At 41.8% G+C, this 21,180-nt stretch overlaps 1 protein-coding gene across 6 annotated transcripts in view; it reads left to right on the forward strand.

Annotated features, from left to right (window-relative positions):
- TMTC1 (transmembrane O-mannosyltransferase targeting cadherins 1) overlaps positions 1-21,180 on the forward strand; it is a 227,093-nt gene that overhangs the window by 122,528 nt on the left and 83,385 nt on the right. For 5 of the 6 annotated variants that reach the window (XM_075940705.2, XM_075940703.2, XM_075940707.2 and 2 more), the window contains one exon: positions 5,521-5,642. The exons of the other annotated variant lie outside the window; for it this stretch is intronic. In XM_075940705.2, the coding sequence (XP_075796820.2) occupies positions 5,521-5,642 (122 nt within the window). The remainder of the gene's footprint in view (positions 1-5,520; positions 5,643-21,180) is intronic. 6 annotated transcript variants of the gene reach the window in all.

The following is a 21,180-nucleotide window of genomic DNA, read 5'->3' on the forward strand; positions in this document are numbered from 1 at the left end:
ATTGCGTCTAGACTGGCGCTTTTCTCCGGCAAAAACCCCGAGCCGGAAAAAAGCAGCAGCCATGTAAATGCAAATGCCACGGGGGATATTTAAATGCCCCGCGGATTTGCAATTCCGAAGTGTCTCATTAGCATCCCTTTTCCGGAAAGGGATGCCAATGTAGACACAGCCTTCCTGTGTGGCCAGCATGGTGAGCCAGACCTGAGAGTAGGCAGTGCTCTTGAGCATTCCTGAGCAGCACACCTGACCACGAGTTCCTAGTGTCACAGATGAGCACCAGTATGGAGCATGTAGGAGATCCTGGACCTCATTGCTGTGTGGGGAGAGGAATCTGTTCTTGCAAAAGTACAGTCCATCAAAAGACACACAGATATCTGTACCAAGATGGCAAAGGACATGGTGGAGAAAGGAAATGTCAGGAATGCTCAGTAGTGCCAAATAAAAATAAAGGAGCTCAGGCAATCATCCAAAAGACGAAGGAGGCAAACAGGCAATCTTGAATATTGCTGCAAACATGTCGCTACTACAAGCAGCTGCATGCAGCCCGGGGTGGGGAGAGAGAGGTGGAATGGACCTGACCAGCTTACTTAGCCAGTCCGTGGATTCTTCCCAAGAACTCCTCAGGCAGCAGCGTAGAGGACAGCGTGGTGGTGGTGGTGAAGGAGGAGGAGAATGGTAAGCAGGCAAGTGGGACAACTGATATGACCCAGAGTCAGGAACTTTTTTTTAACCTTGGAGCCAATCCCCTCCTCCCAGGATGTCCCACAGTGGGCACTGCTCTTAAGACAGGCACTTCTAATGAGTTCACTTTTTTTTTCTTGCTACAAGTGGGTTAAAGCAATTGTGCCTACACAGCGGGGGTCCCTGGAACACCTTGTTAATGAGTCTGGAAATGGAGCAGGAATCCTCCCTGTACTTCTCCATAAAGCTCTCATAGAGGAACACTTTCATCATCCTTCTCACACAGTTTCTGGGTAGGGATGCCTTATTCCGTGATCCATGGCAGGACACCTTTCCATGCTAAACTAGCAGTAAGTGAACTAGCATCATTGCAGTGCAAAGCATTTCAGCATAAGGTCCAGATTTCTGGTCACATTCAATCAGCATCTGCTCCCTATCGCGCTGTGTGATTAGGAGATCACTGATAACTTACATAGCAACTTGGATGAAGCAGGGGAAGATGTTAGCTGATACCTCTGCAGTAAACCTCCATTTGTTCATCTCCAGTGAGGCATGGCTTGAGCCCCTGCCCTGCGGCCACGCCTGGACCTCCTCTTCCCTCCTGCCTGCTCCTGTGGGAAGGGAAATTTGCAGTCTCCTGACAAACGGATGCTGAACACACAGGCTGCTTGATCCCTTACCCTGCTGCAATGTCTGGACCCCCTCTTTTCCACAGGCTCAAGCCTCAGCCTGTTCCTTAGCATGCCGGCCACCAAACCAAATCCAGCTGTTCCCCTAAGAACTCTGTAGTGTACCTTCTGCATAGTGGATGGTTAAAAGCATAACTGTTGCCTGGTACATAGCACATCCCTATTATCTTTAAAAAGGCCTTCCTGTTTGTTCTAACGGACTAGATTCTACAGTGTGTCTCTTGAAAAGTCTTCCCTTTACTTTTTGTTACAGCAAGAACACAATGAGCTTACTGCACACTTCCCTGGCCCTGCCAGCTGTTCGACAGGCACAAATCCACAGGCAAAAATGGACTAATGATGTGACCTATTCAAGGAGCAAATGTAACCCAGCCACCTGAACAGGGAGCGCTTACGCGAGTGGAGAAATATGCTGCAGAGCCTGAAGACAGGAAAGAATGCAGGAAACTGGAAGTGAAGAACCAAGAGAGAGCCTTGTTGTCCATGGCAGATGTGATGGGCCTCATGGCGGCTTTCCAGGACACCTATATGCACAGGCACTTCATCTCTTGTAGACCAGCATTCCCTCCTCACCGTGTTCCATAGTGTCCTCTCCCAGGGATCCTATAACACGGGGGAGGAGGAATCTAGGGTTGCCTCACACTCAGTGCTCGAGGTTGCATTGCAAAGCAAAAGGCTGTCATCACAATTGTAATCAAATTCTCCCCTCCCCCCCCCCAAAAAAAGTTCTTGCCCTGGACTGTCCCTTCTGTCTTTCCTAAATAAAAACGCATGATTTCTGAATAAGTCCCTTTATTGCTTGTGTTGAATGGGGGAGGGGTTACAGGCAAGCACACTGTAGCAACATGGATGACTCTCAAAACTCGTTCATAAAACTGTCCTTCAAAGCCTCTCTGAATTGCAAGCCCCTCGCTGAGCTTTCCTTATTGCCATAGTGTCTGGCTGCTCAATATCCCTGATTAGGTGCTGTGCCTCCGTCCCCCTTCCCTTACTCTCACAACTATTATAGAGCACACAGCAGGCTGCCACCACAATGGGAATGTTTCGTTCACTGAGGTCTAACCTAGTCGGTACATGGCAAAATCTTCTCTTTAAGTGGCCCAAAGCACATTCTACCACCATTTTGCACTTGCTCAGCCTGTAATTGAATTGTTCCTTACTTCAGTTCAGACTGCCCGTGTACAGCTTTGAGCCACGTGAGCAAGAGGTAGATTGAATTTCCAGTCTAGGGGAAAAAGTTCCAGTTTGCGGCTTGCCGAAGAAGCAGGAGTTCCTAAAGATATGCACGTCATGTACTTTTCCTGACCATGCCATGTTGATGTCTGTGAATTAGCCCATGTGTTTCACCAGCCCCTGCAGTACCATGAAGAAGTACCCCAGGCACTTTGCGTACTCTTTGGCAAGGTGGTTGGATGTCAAGATGCGGATTCGTGTTCCATCTATCGCCCCATCACAGTTAAGGAACTCCAGTGCAGCAAAGTCCTCCAAAAAGTCCTCCATGTTTCCCAGAGTCACTACCTTCCACGGCAGAAGGGTATTGATTGCCTTGGCTACTTGGATCACAACAGCCCCCATTGTAGATTTTCCCACTCCAAATTGATTCCCAACTGACTGGTAGCTATCTGGCATTGCAAGTTTCTCCAGGGCAATTCCCACACATTTCTCTACTATAAGAGCAGGTCTCATTCTGGTATTCTTGTGCTTCAGGGCAAGGTAAACAACTCACAAATTTCCATAAAAGTGGCCATACACATACGAAAGTTTTGCAGCCACTACTGACCATCTCATACCTGCATAACAGTGTGATTCCGCCAGTCTGTGCTTGTCTGACTGAGCCAGAACCGGCATTCCACTGTGTCCAGAGAATCGAATGCTGGTGGCATTTGCCAGTCGCTCAACTCAAATGTTTTGCAGAAGAATATGTTTCATGGCCTCCCAAGACTCGTGTATGTTCTGGCAGACTCTGGATATGCTCTGGTGATACTCCAGGATTAGGCTCACCATGATTAATATTATTATCATAATGCTTTGACGCTCAATGGGAGCCATGATAGGTTCCATGCTTGTGCTGATATGGCATCTGTGCAGATAACCAACGGGGAAAAGCCACAGAAAGACTGCCATTGCTCTCAAGCAGGGGAGGGAGGGAGGCAATGAATGCATTATGGGCCACTGACGACATGTACCCAGAACCACCCGCTGCACAGTTTTGTTCCCAGTGTGCACCGGGAGCATAACCCAGAATGCAAAGGGGCACCGGCACTGTGCAATAGTTACCAACAGTGCATCATTCTCAGAATTGATGTGGGGACTCGCTACTCCGAAATACGTTGACTTCTTGCTCACAGTGGGGATATGCACCTTCCACTTTACAAAATCAGGTGCTAAAAATCAACCTTAATAAATTTGACTTTCTCAGTGTAGAAATGTCCAGAGATTGCTGACCAGTTTTGTTAAGTGTGGTAACTACAAATTTCATGAACCTTAATTTTTGTGTAAAAGTGTCTGATGAAGGAAGGGTAATCAGTACGTCTGTTTTGCTTGATTTAGTGTTTACTTTTACTTACTAGCATTGTTGTATTTGAGAGCTCAGTCATGTAATACAAGGAACCTGTGGCACTATCCATGTTGTACACTCAGTAAACGTACTTATGATGTTTATATGATGAAATCCAGCAATTATGGTTATGCTGCGGGCCAGTGTCTGTTACACTAGTGCAGTGCCAAAGCAAATTGCATTGGTATAAGTGAGAGCAGAATTTGGCCTTAAGTCTTTTGCTGGGCTGCATACTGCTACCTATGCCTTGTTCGATATTTCCATTTTTAGATCACTTAAAGCTTTGTAAGGTACTGTGGCTCTCCAGCAGTTAGAAATTGACCAGAATGATTAGAAAAGCTGAAAAGATTGAGTCAGTTTGCATCTGCTTTTTGAATATTACAAAGCTAGAACTCTCAAAATGAATTCTCCATCATTTAGTCATGGTACAACGATGACTGACTATACTTGGGTATTGCTGGCCACCAAAAGAAAGCATATATGTCTAGGCTGGGTGATTTAACCAACTAAATGTTGTTTTTTTCATCCAACAAGACCTAAATTCTTAGCTTTTGAATAGTGAATTTGGTTACCTTAATTTGATGTTTAATGCAGAAAAGCAGACTTTACAGACTGATACATGTACTTGTACTGGAGCTAGTCAAGAAATGGAATTCACTTCTATCTGTATAGGCTGTGGACCCTTCAGGTGAGAACCAAGGCCTTTGATATCTGGAGATATTCAGAGCAACTGTGAAAATCATAGCTGCTTTGATGAAATCACATGTGACAATTTCATTTCTCCTCACATAACAACCAAACAATTGACAGGGGAGGGATCACAAGAAGATTACCTGTTGTGATCCCTCCCTCTGTGGCATCTGGTATTGGCCACTGTCAGCAGACAGAATACTGGGCTAGATGGCTCTTTGGTCTGACCCAGTATGTCCGTTCTTATGTAACATTAAAAAATAGCACTATGGACCAAAGACATTCATATTGCTGTACAGAATGTCTCAAATGTTGAACACTGTATTGAACATAGATATCTTGTGTAATAACGTGTAATTTACATTTTAGATATTTTCTCCAAAGGGGGTAAAAAAACCTATATTAATGTGCAGTTTTTGATGAATTTTCTTCCCATAGATCTTCACAGATTTAGCTGCTGCTTCTTAATTGTAAAGACTTGAGACTCAGCACAGGTGTGCTTGTGTGTGTGTACACCCACCTTCTCTTTATATATAATACTTCAGTTGTAAATTGTAACTATTTGAGGTAATTTACTAGCAATCTAAAGTAGCCAGGTACAGTAAAGTCGACCTCAGAAAAGTTCCAAGAGTAGTACACACTCTGTGGATTGTTTGAATTACACAAACATCAGATACATGTGTTATGGGTAGGTTGGATGTATAGTACACAAACAATATGTAAATGCAGAGAAACCAGAGTGTGGAATAATTCCTGTTTCCTGTGTAGCAGGTTGATCAGGCATGAATCTGATTAATTTATTTCATGAATAAGAATCTAAAAATGAAAGAGGGGCCACTTAATGTTGATTTAAAGTTGGATTTCTTTTTCATTCACATATGTTTAACTATTGTGTTGTTGCAGAAACTGGAACATAGAGAAGTTTTAGTGGGCTTATTGTTCCTGGTTTTCCCATTTATCCCAGCCAGCAACCTCTTCTTCAGGGTGGGGTTTGTGGTGGCAGAGCGAATCCTTTACATGCCAAGGTAATTATTGCAATTGAATTCCTTTATAACAAAACCCTCTCCTCTATTTTGTGAAGGCAGCTTTTTTTTGTTTTGTGTTTGTGTTTTTGGTTTTTGCCTATTGCTGTGATTCAGACATTTTTATTTTATTTTATTTAGTCCAAGCACTATATGCCTTTGAATTTTTAAGCAGCAGTACCAGGAAAACTATAGCTTGTCAAGAGCAGGATATTTGGCAGAATCAAAGCTGATTTTTTCCCCCTTGTTATGAGTTTTTCTGCATTATGGTTGAAAGTATCTGTATAAAGGAAAATAGTATGTTGTGCCACGTACATTGTCCTTTTGTGTTCCTATGGACCTTGCTGTTTTCCTAAGCAATATTGTCATCTTAAATTGTCCATGTTCTCTAATTTAAGCACAGTATTTATAGAGTTAACCCCATTATTATTATTACTATTTATCTATTACTAATAGCCATTGTATTCCGTACAATTCCAAAGGAAGACAAGGTCCATCCCTATAAACGTTGACAATGTAAGCCTTTAATTCTTTAGGTGGACTCCTTCAGCCGCACAGTCCCTCTGCCAATGCATTGTATGATCCAGATCTATGAAAGAGATGGCAATCTTGTTGGTGGGGGTGGGGAAAGGCTCACACACCTTCCTCAAGTGTAACTCTTTAACTGTGAGTGCTCCAGTTTTCACCTGTTTACATTCTCTAGACTGACTAGCTGCTAAGGTGTCTGGTGCTTCTTGTGCTCTTACAAGCACCATAAGTTTGAACTGTTCCTTGTATCTCCATTCTATCTGGAGCTGAAGCAGTAGGAAAGACCAACCATCCAAGACGCAACTGGGGTTTACCTGCTTGATCCAGCCATAAATATAATCATAGAATCATAGGACTGGAAGGGACCTCGAGAGGTCATCGAGTCCAGCCCCCCGCCCTCAAGGCAGGACCAAGCTCCATCTACACCATCCCTGACAGATGTCTATCTAACCTGTTCTTAAATATCTCCAGAGAGGGAGATTCTATTAATCATGTTAATAGAATTGTAGCCAGAAGTTTACAGTCTAAGATCTCAGTTCTGCTGTTAAGTGCATACTCATCTCTCATTATCTTTCATGGGGCTTGAACTTGTAGAGCTGGTGGCTCTAAGCTTCACTCCAGGTTGCTTTATGCTGTCTTAAAACAGCTGCTTTATTTCTCCCACTTTTAAAAACTAGATTTCTGAAAAAGTGCATGAAAATGGAAAACCTGGAAAATAGGCTCTTTTGTCCTGATTCTGCCAAGCCTCATATTCTTACTCAATTTTATACCTGTAAGTAGTCCCATGGACTTCAGTAGGCCTACTCTCTGGTCTTTGCTTTACATAGCTATTGTTTTACATAGCTGATGTATCCCTGCTGCCTATTACATCAATTTGTTTTATTGGCCAAATCCTGCTTGTCTTATTGGCGCATGTAACTAACTCCCTTGAGTTTGAGACTGTTAATGTGAGTAAGGTGTGTGAGATTTTGCCCCCTGAGATATTCTGGGAGTCATCCCCACAACTAGTGAATCTCATTACTTCCCATTTTAAATTAATTTCAAAATTAAATTGATTGAATCTATACATAAAAAGAGGAGAAACATCTCAAAGCCATTAAAATAAGAACTGTGAAACAACCAGCCCAGCTTGTAACACACTACCACACTTCTTCTTTGGCTTTTCTGGCCATGGAAATAGCAAGGGTGTGGAGTGCTGCAGATGCCAGCTAAATCAGCTAGCTCTTCTCCAAAGGAGATTACCGACAGTACCAGGTATATTTTGAAGATGGTAGTAATGACAGAGAAAAATGGTCAAGATTCCAGGAGGACTATTAATATATTTACTGTGTGCGCACAGGAATGCTGCTTAGATAATGATTTCATGCTTCTAGGGGATTTGCAAACATACAACCTATCAAGTAGGTAATTAAAGTCTCCCCTTTTTTAAGAGGAGATACTGAGGCAGAGAGGCTAAGTGGGAAACACTAAGGCTATGTTTACACTATACAGTTATTTCGGAATAAGCTATTCCGTAATAGTTATTCTGAAATAGCTTATTTCGAAATAGCATGTCTGCACTTGCAGGGAAGCCTCAAATTTAATCAGAGGCAGGCTTACCTAATGTAGACGTGCTCTATCGATTTAGAGCCCCAGGAGGAATAACTTAGAATGGCCCTAGTGAGGGGCTATTTTGAAATAGCAGCAGTGGAGCATCTACACACACCTTATTTTGAAATAGCTATTTCAGAATAGATGTTATTCTTCATAGAATGAGGTTTACAGAAATTGGAATAAGCCATTCATTATTTCAAAATTATTTTGAAATAAAGGGATTGCTGTGTAGATGCTTGCATAGTTATTTAAGAATAATGGCTGTTATTCTGAAAAAACTTTGCTGTGTAGACACACCCTAAGAGTGAGTCTGTCAGAGTCGCTGGGTCCTTCCTGTTTTCAGATCACTAGACCATTCATTTCCTGATTTAAAACCTTTTTCACCCCTAGTTGGCAGGCAACTGAACTGAAATGTAAAATGAAAAACTAACATAGAAGCTGATTCGCATATCAGTTAAAGAGTGGACATCTCTCACTCTATCATCAGGCTTTTGTAGGACAAGGAAGAATGCTAAAAAATATATGGATAAGAGGGTTGAGAATTAAATTTAATATCTGCAAAGTTATTGAAAATGAGTGGGCACTGTTTCCATATCTTTGTGTGGATCAGATAGGAGTGTTAGTCTTCACAAACACTCATAGCTGTTGCAAAATAAAACTGTCATCGCTTGATTTCCCCCAGAAGAACTTGGGATATAATATTGAGTATATAAGAGAAAGAGGAGCAGTGTTCTTTATATGGAACATTCCTTAGAAACTGTTTCATAGCTTGTATCTTGCCAAATGGAATGTGCTTTTATTGAGTTTTCTTCTATTTTTGCTCTAACTTTGTTACTAACTTGGAATATTTCACCCCACTTGAAAGGTGAGAAAACTGACTCAGAGTGTGGAAAACACATTGAACATTGACAACTGTATTATTCTTGGTATATTTAAAGATGCTCTTCCTCTCCCTTTTAAAATGAAAGCCTTATATAAATATTTGTGCATATGACAGTTGTGCACATTGCAATCTATGGATCACATCCTGAGCTCCTTACTCAGATTTATTCAGTCCTTACATGGGCAAAATTTTAAGTGTAGTGGATAAAGACCTGGGGATTTAGGTAAAAGGTATAAACAAACCATGTTTTAGGTTTTTTACCACCACTTTAATTAAACTTGACTTAGAAAAATAGTAAGTACCCAACCTGTTGATCACGTACTAGTCGTAGGGCTTGATCCTGCCTTTCAGGACTTTGTGCATATCTTGAAAAAATCCAAAATGTTTTTGTTGGAAAATTTTCACAGGATAAAAATAATTTCCCAACCAGTTCTGAGCATGAGTGGTGAATGGGGTAGAATATAATTCATAAGTCAGGATATAATTTATAGGCCAGATTTTCAAAGCAGCTCAGCTCCCAGTTAGGCACCAAAATAAATGGTCAGGTTCTCAAAAGATTCAGGACATTGAACCTGTTTTGGAAATCTGGCCCTACCTGCAAGTGCTGGCCATTTGGAAAAATCTGGTCAGTGCAAACCACTTTTATTGTGTTTAAAATGAAAAGACCAGTTAATCTTGCTGTTCATAGTCATGAAGAACCTATCTGAACATAACCTGGAGCTTTAGCACTTGACTGCAGTTGTTCCTCAGTGGAACAGTTGAACATACATGGTGAAACATTGAGCACCTCTGATGCACCTCTTATGCAGTACTAAACACTCTGACTTCCCATTGACTGGAATGGGAGGTTGGGGGTTCTTTGGCTTCGCAGAAATGGACTCTTTGTAGAAGCAATTTCTCTAGTTTGCTCAACTTTTTGCACAACTCCCATTTCAGTGGCTTGTGGCTGATGGTTTGTTTTATTTACAAATGTGTTTGTTTTCTATTAGCTTTCAGAGTTTGAGGACTGCCCTCTAAAAATAACCAATTGCCAACCTGCTAAGTGCGTGCACGGTTTCCAGATCAAGTGCCTGTGTGCTACATATTACAATATTTAAACTCCAGATGCAATCAGTTACTCTTCCAGGCTACAATAGTTTATGTCACTGCTTATTTTTTACTAGCCACAAGAACCTTCAACAGGCCATGGATTGTGCAACTGTGACTGACAAAAATAAAGATGAAATTAATATGTTGAAAGTTGCCTGCACAATAAGGAGTGGAGGCAGGTGTGCAGTAGTCCTGCGAGCAAGTATTGATTACATCACTCATTTAGTACATTCCCAGGCAACCTTTGATGGTGGAGTCCTATGCATTGGGATGCCGGGTAGCTCATGATGAAAATAAAAGCTGCTCTCCAATGGTTGAACCTAGCAGGACAGTAGCAGAACTACTTCCTTCTGACTTCCACTACCCATCCCTCCCTCCATGGCAACTACCAGCTTTGGCCCAGCAGGGGGAATAAAGTGTATCCCTTTACTCCTGCAGCAGTGAACCAAAACATAAATATGATGCCATCTGTTATAGATCATCGTTCACCACCTTGCAGAATTCATGTGCATCCTTTTAGCCATGTTTTGTTTAGTAAGTGAGAAGTACATGCTCCAATAATAAGAGTGTAGCAGTAGGGATAGATTATTGACCACCTGATCAGGACAGTGATAGTGACTGAGAAATGCAAAGGGAAATTAGAGAGGCTATCAAAATAAAAAACTCAGTAATAGTGGGGAATTTCAACTACCCCCATATTAACTGGGTACATGTCACCTCAGGACGGGTTGCAGAGATAAAATGTCTTGATACCTTAAATGAGTGCTTCTTGGAGCAACTGGTTCTGGAACCCACAAGAGGAGAGGCTATTCTTGACTTAGTCCTCAGTGGAGCGCAGGATCTGGTCCAAGAGGTAAATATAACAGGGCGTCTTGGAAATAGTGAACATAATGTAATAAAATGTAACATCCCTGTGGTGGGAAAAACACCCCAGCAACCCAACACTGTGGCATTTAATTTTAGAAAGGTGAACTACACAAAAATGAGGAAGTTGGTTAAACAGAAATTAAAAGGTACAGTGACAAAAGTAAAATCCCTGCGAGCCTCATGGAAACTTTTAAAAGACACCATAACAGAGGCCCAACTTAAATATATACCCTGAATTAAAAAACACAGTAAGAGAACCAAAAAAGTGCCACCATGGCTCAACAACCAAGTAAAAGAAGCAGTGAGAGATAAAAAGACATATTTTAAAAAGTAGAAATCAAATCATAGTGAGAAAAATAGAAAGGAACATAAACTTTGTCAATTTAAGTATAAAAATATATTTAAAAAGCCAAGTTTGAAGAGCAGCTAACCAAAAACTCAAAGTAATAGCAAAATGTTTTTAAGTACATCAGAAGCAGGAAGCCTGCTCAACTACCAGTGGGGAGGGCCCTTGGATGATAGAGGTGCTAAAGGAGCACTCAAAGATGCTGAAATCATTGTGGAGAAACTAAATGAATTCTTTGCTTCAGTCTTCATGGCTGAGGATATTGGGGAGATTCCCAAACCTGAGCCCCTTTTTTTAGGTGACAAATCTGAGAAACTGTCCCAGATTGAGTTGTCATTAGAGGAGCTTTTGGAACAAATTGATAAATTTAACAGTAACAAGTCACTGGACCCAGCTAGCATTCACCCAAGAGTTCCGAAAAAACTCACATGTGAAATTGTGGAACTATTAACTGGGGTTTACAACCTGTCCTTTAAATCAGTTTCTGTACCTAATGACTGGAAGATAGTTAACGTGACACCAATATTTAAAAAGGGCTCTAGAGATGGTCCTGGCAATTACAGACCAGTAAGTCTAATGTGAGTACCAGGAAAGGCACTTGAAACTATAATAAAAAATAAAATTATAGATGAACATAATTTGTTGGGGGAAAGTCAAGATGGTGTCTGTAAAGGGAAATCATGCCTTACTAATCTACTAGAGTTCTTTGAGGGGGTCAACAAACATTAGGACAAGGGGGATCCAGTGGATACAGTGTATTTAGATTTCTAGAAAGCCTTTGACAAGGTCCCTCACCAAAGGCTCTTAAATTAAGTAAGTTGTCATGGGATGAAAGGGAAGCTCCTCTCATGGATTGATAACTGGTTAAAAGACAGGAAACAAAGGGTAGGAATAAATGATGAGTTTTCAGAATGGAGAGAGGTAACTAGCGGGGTCCGCCAATGGTCTGTCCTGGAACCAATCCTACTCAACCTACTTATAGATGATCTAGAGAATGGGGTAAACATTGAGGTGGCAAAATTTGCCGATGATACCAAACTCTTCAAGATGGTTAAGATAGAAGCAGACTGTAAAGACTTTCAAAAAGATCTCACCAAACTAAGTGATTGGGCAACAAAATGGCAAATTAAATTTAATATTGATAAGTGTAAAGTAATGCACATTGGAAGAAATAATACCAACTATACATACAATATGATGGGAACTAATTTAGCTACAGCAACTCAAGAGAGAGATCTTGGAGTCGTGTATTCTTCACTGAAAATATCCACTCAGTTTGCAGCAGCAGTCAAAAAAAGCAAGTAGAATGTTAGGAATCATTAAAAAAGGGATAGAGAATAAGAGAGAGAATACAGGCAGTCCCCGGGTTACGTACAAGATAGGGACTGTAGGTTTGTTCTTAAGTTGAATTTGTATGTAAGTCGGAACTGGTACATATTGTAGGGGAAACTCTGGTCAAACATTTCTCCAGAGCTCAGTTTTATTCTCCCACACCTCACTTCCCTCAGTCCTTTATTCTCAAGCTGAGGTGTCTGCTGAGAAAAGCCGCTCCGCATCTCCCTGGTCTGCTGGGAGCTAGCTTTGCGTCTCCCTGGTCTGCTGCGGGGAAGCAGCTAGAGCGGGGTTGCCTCACCCCGCTTGTAAGTAGGGATCCGATGTAAGTCGGATCCATGTAACCCGGAGACTGCCTGTATCTTCTTGCCTCGATATAAAACCATTGTACACCCACATCTTGAATACTGCGTACAGATATGGTCGCCTCATTTCAAAAAAGATATATTGGCAGTGGAAAAGGTTCAGAAAAGGGCAACAAAAATAATTAGGGGGTTGACACAGGTCCCATATGAAGAGAGATTAAAAAGACTTGGATTTTCATCTTAAAGAGGAGACTAAAGGGGATATGACAGAGGTCTATGAAATCATGACTCATGTGGAATAAGTGAATAAGGAAAAGTTATTTACTTATTCTCACAGTATAAGAACCGAGGGGTCACCTAATGAAAATAATAGGCAGCAGGTTTAAGATATACAAAAGGAAGTTTTTCTTCACTCAGTGCACAGTCAGCCTGTGAAACTACTTGCCAGAGGATGTTGTGAAGACTTGGACTTTAACAGGATTCAAAAAAGAGCTGGATAGATTCATGGAGGTTAGGTCCATCAATGGCTATTAGCCAGGATGGATAGGAATGGGGTCCCTAGCCTCTGTTTGTCTGGAAATGGATGACAGGAGAGGGATCGCATGATGATTACCTGTCATATTCCCTCCCCCTGCAGCATCAGGTATTGGCCACTGTTGGCAGACAGGATACTGAGCTAGATGGACCTTTGGTCTGACCCAGTATGACTGTTGTTATGTTCTTATGTACATTGTGGTAAGTTGTGAGATCAATACTTGCAAATGTCACTGTCCCCTTACTTGATTTCTAAATAGGAATCAGTAAGAAAATCAATATCTACACAAAATGGTATAGGTTTCTCAAAAGGATCAGTCTCTGTTGTTCAGCCTCTTCCTAAAAATTCATATAAGACCAAGTACCCTGTGAAGCTTTTGTTTTTTATAGGCTGTACTTGAAACAACAACAAAAAACAAATTGCAGCCTATCCTTGCTAGTGTACATTTCATGTAGTATAACCCTGTCTATTAACATTTGCAATATACTAATTAAAAACTAGAAGCTGAAGCATGTTATGGTCTGTGCAGTTACACAGTTTTCATGATATTGTGACTGAATAATTCTGAAGAGAATTTACCGTTCCCCCCCAAAAGCAATAATTTGAAGATAGGGTTTTATACCTATCTTTGATAGGATAACGAGTCTGTGAATAAGGAAGAAGCGGTGGATGTGGTAAACCTAGATTTTAGTAAGGTGTTTGATACGATCTCGCATGATATTCTTATGAATAAACTAGACAAATACAACTTAGATGGGGCTACTATAAGGTGGGTGCATAACTGGCTGGATAACCATACTCAGGGTATGTCTACACTACCCCGCTAGTTCGAACTAGCGGGGTAATGTATGCATACCGCACTTGCTAATGAAGCCCGGGATTTGAATTTCCCGGGCTTCATTAGCATAAGCGGGGAGCCGCCATTTTTAAATCCCCGCTGCTTCGAACCCCGTGCAGCGCGGCTACATGGGGCTCGAACTAGGTAGTTCGGACTAGGTTCCTATTCCGAACTACCGTTACTCCTCGTGAAATGAGGTGTACCGGTAGTTCGGAATAGGCACCCTAGTCCGAACTACCTAGTTCGAGCCCCGTGTAGCCGCGCTGCACGGGGTTCGAAGCAGCGGGGATTTAAAAATGGCGTCTCCCCGCTTATGCTAATGAAGCCCGGGAAATTCAAATCCCGGGCTTCATTAGCAAGTGCGGTATGCATACATTACCCCGCTAGTTCGAACTAGCGGGGTAGTGTAGACATACCCTCTGGGAGTAGTTATTAATGGTTCACAATCCTGCTGGAAAGCTATAACAAGTGGGGTTCCGCAGTGGTCTGTTTTGGGACTGGCTCTGTTCAATATCTTCATCAACAATTTAGATATTGGCATAGAAAGTATGCTTATTAAGTTTGCAGATGATACCAAGCTGGGAGGGGTTGTGACTGCTCTGCAGGATAGGGTCATAATTCAAAATAATCTGGACAAATTGGAGAAATGGTCTGAAGTAAACAGAATGAAGTTTAATAAACATAAATGCAAAGTGCTCTACTTAGGAAGGAACAATCAGTTTCACACATACAGAATGGGAAGTGACAGTCTAGGAAGGAGTACGGCAGAAAGGGATCTAGGGGTTATAGTGGACCACAAGCTGAATATGTGTCAGCAGTGTGGTACTGTTGCAAAGAAAGCAAACATGATTCTGGGATGCATTAACAGATGTTTTGTGAGCAAGCCACGCGAAGTCATTCTTCTGCTCTACTTTGCGCTAGTTAGGCCTCTGTTGGAGTATTGTGTCCAGTTCTGGGCACCGCATTTCAAGAAAGACATGGAGAAATTGGAAAGGGTCCAGAGAAGAGCAACAAGAATGATTAAAGGTCTAGAGAACATGACCTATGAAGGAAGGCTGAAAGAACTGGGTTTGTTTAGTTTAGAAAAGAGAAGATTGAGGGGGAACATGATAGCAGTTTCAGGTATCTAAAAGGGTGTCATAAGGAGGAGGGAGAAAATTTGTTCATCTTGACCTCTGAGGATAGAACAAGAAGCAATGGGCTTAAACTGCAGCAAGGAAGGTTTAGGTTGGACATTAGGAAAAAGTTCCTAACTGTCAGGGTAGTCAAACACTAGAATAAATTGCCCAGGGAGGTTGCGGAATCCTTATCTTTGGAGATATTTAAAAGTAGGTTAGATCAGCGTTTCCCAAACTATGGGCCGCGGCCCGTACTGGGCCACGGGGAAAAAAAACCGGGTCTCAGCGTGGCTGACAGGGTGTTCTGGGCTTCCGGACTGCCCGTGCAGCGCCGGGTTCCCCAAGCCCTCAGCTGGGCTGGGCGGATGCAGCCGTATGTTTCAGGCTCCCGGCAGAGGCATAGTGAGGGTTACCAAGTGAGCTCTTATTGCTGGCTGTGGAGCGGGGATGGGGTTTGGATATGGGACGCGGGGAAACAGGGTTGGGGCAGTGGAGCTGCCCAGAGGGAGATAGGGAAGGGAACTGGCAGATGGAAACAGGGTTGGCTGGGGCGGGGGGAACCGGCTGGCAGAAGCAAGTCTGGCCGGGGCGAGGGCAGGAGCAGAGGGGCTGGCCAGGGGAGATCGCGGGGGGGAACTGGCTGGCAGAAGCAGGGCTGGCCGGAGCAGGGGAGGGAGCAGGAGCAGAGGGGCTGGCCAGGGGAGATTGCTGGGGGAACCGGCTGGCGGGGGCAGTGAGGCTGGCTGGCGAACCGGCCGGTGGAAGCAGGACTGGCTGGGGCAGTAGGGCTTGCCAGGAGAGATCGGGAGAGAATCGGCTGGCAGGGACAGCCAGGCTGGCCCAGGGAGTGGGGGTGGAAGGTGCAGGGGGGGAAGGGGAAGAAAGATTTGGCCAGTGGGGAGCAGGACAGTTCAAGGCGCACACACATCCTGAATAAAAATTTAAAAGCAGTGCCTTTTAAATATCCCCACTGCTGACAGTGAGGTTTAAAGACACTACAGTGTGCCAGAATGGAGAGAACCTGGTGCATTCACCATCCGCAATGAGAATATGGATAAAAAATTCCAAAGATGGTGTCGGCTTTCTGAAAATAAATGAGCCCCTTTTCAATACACGATGTGGTGGTGCAGGGTTTTATTGGATTACAGTCCATTTTTCCAATCCATATTCCCTTAACTTGTTGGTAAGAATGTGGTGGGTGGCCATATCAAAAGCTTTGCTAAAGCTGGCCCTGGGGGCTTTGGGAGGACCAAAAACAATGTGTTTGCATATTCCTCATTTGCTTAATGAATATGCAAATGTATGTTACCAGTCCTCTGAAAACTCGTGAATGGATTTACTGATCCCCGTGTCAAAAATTTTGGGAACCCCTGGGTTAGATAAATATCTATCAGGGATGGTCTAGACAGTATTTGGTCCTGCCATGCGGGCAGGGGACTAGACTCGATGACCTCTCGAGGTCCCTTCCAGTCCTAGTATTCTATGATTCTATATTACATCTTCCTTTGGAATTATTCTCTTCCTGTGTTCATTTTTTACTGGATGTAATGTTAACATATTTTTACTCCCACTGATGTCATTTTTCACTTTTTTAAAACCCCTGTGTCAACCAAGCTTGAGAATCTGAATTCCTGTTTCCTTGACTCTGTGTCAATATTAATATTAAAGGAATGCAAATCTGCTAATAGAAGATCCTTCCCCCCCCTCCATCCCCACCCCGCACGCTCCCCAACCCTTAGAATCAAATCCAGGTCCCACAGAAATCAGTGGCAAAATTCCCACTCATTTCAGTGGGGCCAGAGTTTCACCCAACTGATTCAGCAAAGCTGTTAAGCATTTCAGTCCCTAATGTGAAACAAATGCTTGTGTGCTTTGGTGAGTCAGAGGGCAGGTCTTCATGACAGAGCTATACTGGTGTTGCTGCAATAGATGCTGTAGCATTAATTTAGCTGGTCTGGTGAAGACCTGGAGAGCACTCTCACATTAATTTCTGTACTTCCCGAGAGGTGTAATGGTGGGAGAGCGTTTCGCATAAGTCAGCCTAGATTTGTTGACTCCATTTATGTCATTCATCTAATTGAAGTAGCATAGCTCTGATCAGTTACTGTGGTAGTGTAGGTCTGGCCAGCATCTGTGTGCATTCCCAACCATATTTGTTTAATGTACTTATATTTGTAGTCCTTTTTTGCTCTTTTTAGCTATCCGGAGCTGATAAAGTTGAGAGAGAGTGTGCTTGATTCCGTACCTTATTGTTGATTCATCAATCAACTTGATTACAAGTGCCAGTCAGATACACCTTTCTATTCCCTTTAATGGTATTGGCATTGCACAGAAGTCACTGACAGCAGGTAGTCTGTAGATGGTCCAGATCCTCAGCTGGTCTCAATGGTGTATCTCCATTGACTTTAACAGAACAATGCTAACTGCTCCAGCATTTCAGATGAGGCAGTGATCTGGAGGGAAATGCATGGGGTTGAGATTTTGGTGGTCCTGAATTCTAATTCTGGCTTTGCTAGTGACTCTGTATGTAGGTGTGGATAGAACACTCCAGCTTTCTTTCTCAATTTTTTCCCCATATGTAAGATGTTGATAATACTTACCCATCTACCTTAATTCGTCACATCTGTACAGTGCTTTGGGTGAATAAAGTGCTATAAAGTGCTAAATATTGTAAGCATCCAGCCTTTCAGATATGCATCCAAACCTGGACTCCGAACTTTTTTTGGGGGGTGCCCATTACTCTTAATACTTTAAAGAGAAATCAAAATCACATAAGGAAGAAATGATGAGAGGCGGGTGCCAGATATTTTGATGAAAGTCAATAAATTTGTAGGAATAAGAGCCAAGCAGTTTTGCAAAGATGAAAAAGATTAGCTCATGGCGCTTTTGGTCTAGACTGTAGTCTTAACTGCTTAACTGAATATGAAACATGCCTTTGAAAAACACCATTGCACTTTGGCCACATACAAATGGTTTCAGGAAAAGGCTGAACTTACTATGATTACTACCTTCTTGCACATTAGCTCTAATGGGAAAACTAGAAAGCTTTTTTTATTGTTATTTTGATAAATTGAGTTCAAGAAATAAATCTTTAAAAAAATATTGAGATTAAAGATTATTTTTAAAGAAAACAATCTGGTGGGCCGAATTATGTGTGGAAATCTCAGCTGAGGTGGAGAAAATCAGTTTTTAAGTGTAATTTAATAGAAATAATTCACTCAGGGCTTGTCTACACATACAGCACGGCAGTGGCACAGCTGTACTAATGCATCTGTGCTGCTGCAGCGCTTGTGGTGAAGATAACTCTATGCTGACATGAGAGAGCTCTCCCATTGGCATAATCAAATTATCTCTGCAAGAGGCAGTACCTATGTCAGCAGAAAAAGCTCTGTCACCAACATAGCACTGTCCATACCAGCACATAAGTTTATATAACTTATTTTGCCTTGGAGGTGGTTTGTTTAAACACCTGAGGCTGTAGTGTAGAGATAGCCTCAGCCAAATTGATTGGAGTTGGAATTATTTGTAAAGAAATAGTTTCCCTAAAGGAAAATTCCTATAAAGTTTTTAATATAGAATGATCTCAGTTTTATATCTTTTGGAACCTTCTTGTAACATTTAATGTAAAATTATATCCCAACTATAGAATTTTACAGGGTGGTTATAAAAACTATAGAAAATGATAATTATCTGTCAAATCATGTAACACTTTAGTATAATTTCTGTGACACCCTGATGATTTAATCTCTATTAAATTCTGTAGGACCTTTTCTTTTTCTTTATAAATAATAAACATATAACTGTTTCCTTACTAAAATGTCTATAATAAAAGCATACAAAAAGTCCATGGTCTCTGGAAGCAGTTTGGATAGGAATCTGCTCAAAATGAAGTCTTGGAATCAAAAAGTGTAATGAAGTGAACCTTTATGGTACATTTATTTTTATGGTGACAGCAAGGGAGAGAAGAAAAATAGGCCCTCATGTTAACCAACTATTGAATGATTAGCTGAATTGCTTATTTCAAAGTTAACGTATTTTCTGTCAAAGAAAATAGAGGTTTTGAGCTCATTAAATTTTATCTGGTTGCCTCATATTGTGAATAGAGAACCAGATGTAAATTGGTTTAGCTCAAAAACCTGACCCAGTACCTTTGGGATCCCTTAATGTAGCTCGAAATAAGAAACCAGCTTTTCATTTCAAAATAAAGATCAGTTATGTCATCAATCACCTACTCAGAAGGTCCCTTTTCAAATTAGGGGGTCTACCGCTGGAGTTTGCAATTCTGTCTTTGTACTATTACCTGTAGTTCTTATTCGGAGACTGCTTCGGTTGACTTCATTGGGAGTTTTGCCATTTACTTTAATAGAGGCAGAATAAGGCTCTGAGTTATGTTTAGATAAAAAGACAAACATGCTACTGCTGCTGCCCCAAGCCAGGCACTCCATTAATCTCTGGGGCCCCATCACTCAGAGGACAGGATACCATGGGGGGGGGGCAGCAGAAAGGGGTGGAGCTTGGGGGATGGATGCAGACACACAGCCCCGGGACCACCAGGACTCCTGGGCAAGATTACAAATAAGTCCTGACTGTAGATGGCCCATGGGCTGTGAGTTTGAGATCTCTCACAGGGGGGTGTCTAACCTCTTAAAAATGATGGCAATTCCACAACCTCTTTAGGCAACCTACTTAACCATCCTTGACAGGAAGTTTTTCCTAATGTCCAATATAAAGCACCCATGTTGCAGATCCCTTTCAGCAGTACTCCTTAAGACAGTCATTTCCCATGTTGTATGTGTCAAAGTGATTGTTCCTTCCTAAGTGGAGTATTTTGCATTTGTCCTTATTGAATTTCATCCTATTTACCTCAGACCATTTCTCCCGTTTGTCCAGATCATTCTGAATTATGACTCTCTTCTCCACTTGGAACTCCTCCCAGCTTGGTATCATTCTCAGACTTTGTAAGCATACTCTCTATGCCATTATCTAAAATGTTGATAAGGATATCAAGCAGAATGGGTTCCAAAATGGATTCCTGCAGAATCCCACTTGTTATGCACTTCTAGTACGACTGAATCATTGATAACTACTTTAGAGGAATCGTTATCCAACCAGTTATGCACCCATGTTATACTAGTACTGTCTAGATTGTATTTCCCTAATTTATTTATAAGAAGGTCATGCAAGATGGTTTCAAATCCTTTTCTTAAGTCTAGGTATACCACATCTACTGCTTCCCTCTTATCCACAAGGCTTGTTACCCTCTCAAAGATGGCCATTAGGTTGGTTTGAAATTCTTTGTTCTTTACAAATTCATGCTGACTGTTACTTATCTTATTATCTTCCAGATGTTTTCAAATAGATTCCTTAATTTCCTACATTATATTTCTTGGCACAGAAATATACTACTGGTCTGTAGTTTCCTGAGTTGGCCTTATTTCTCTTTTTATAGATGGGCACTATATTTGTCTTTTTTCTGTCTTCTATGACTTTTCAAAGATAGCTAATGGCTCAGCTATTTTCTCAGTCATCTCCTTGAGTATTCTAGGATGCATTTTATCAGGCCCTGGTGAAGACATCTAACTTTTCTTAGTAATTTTTAACTCATTCTTTTCCTATTTTAACTTCTGAACCTACCTCATTTTCTCAAGCAGTCATTATATTAGGTGATCAGTCACCACAAACCTTGGTGAAAACCGAAACAAGGAAGTTGTTGCCCATCTCTGCCATTTCCACATTTTCTGTTATTGTTTTTTCCTCCTCATTGAGTAATGCCCTGCTCTTGGTCTTCTCTTGCTTCTAATGAATTTGTATAATGTTTTCTTGTACCCTCTATTGATAGTACAGGCCATCCTCACTATAAGTCCAAGTTACGTTCCAAAAATCTTGGACTTATAGCGAAACAACTTAAAGTGAGGAATTTTTTTTCCCCGTGGCTGATTTCCATTTGCACAAATTGGTAGTTTTGTGGGGGTTTTTGTGTGACTTAATAGCAGAGAATGGGAGGACTTAATAATGCATCAGTTCCTTCAAGCATCAATGACTTTAGTGTACCAGGGCAATTTATAGTGGGGAGGCACTGTGTAGCCCTTTTGTGCATAGGGATGAAC

This window comes from Pelodiscus sinensis, chromosome 1 (genome assembly GCF_052426305.1).
Source record: "Pelodiscus sinensis isolate ZL-2025 chromosome 1, ASM5242630v1, whole genome shotgun sequence".
Taxonomy (NCBI): Eukaryota; Metazoa; Chordata; order Testudines; family Trionychidae; genus Pelodiscus; species Pelodiscus sinensis.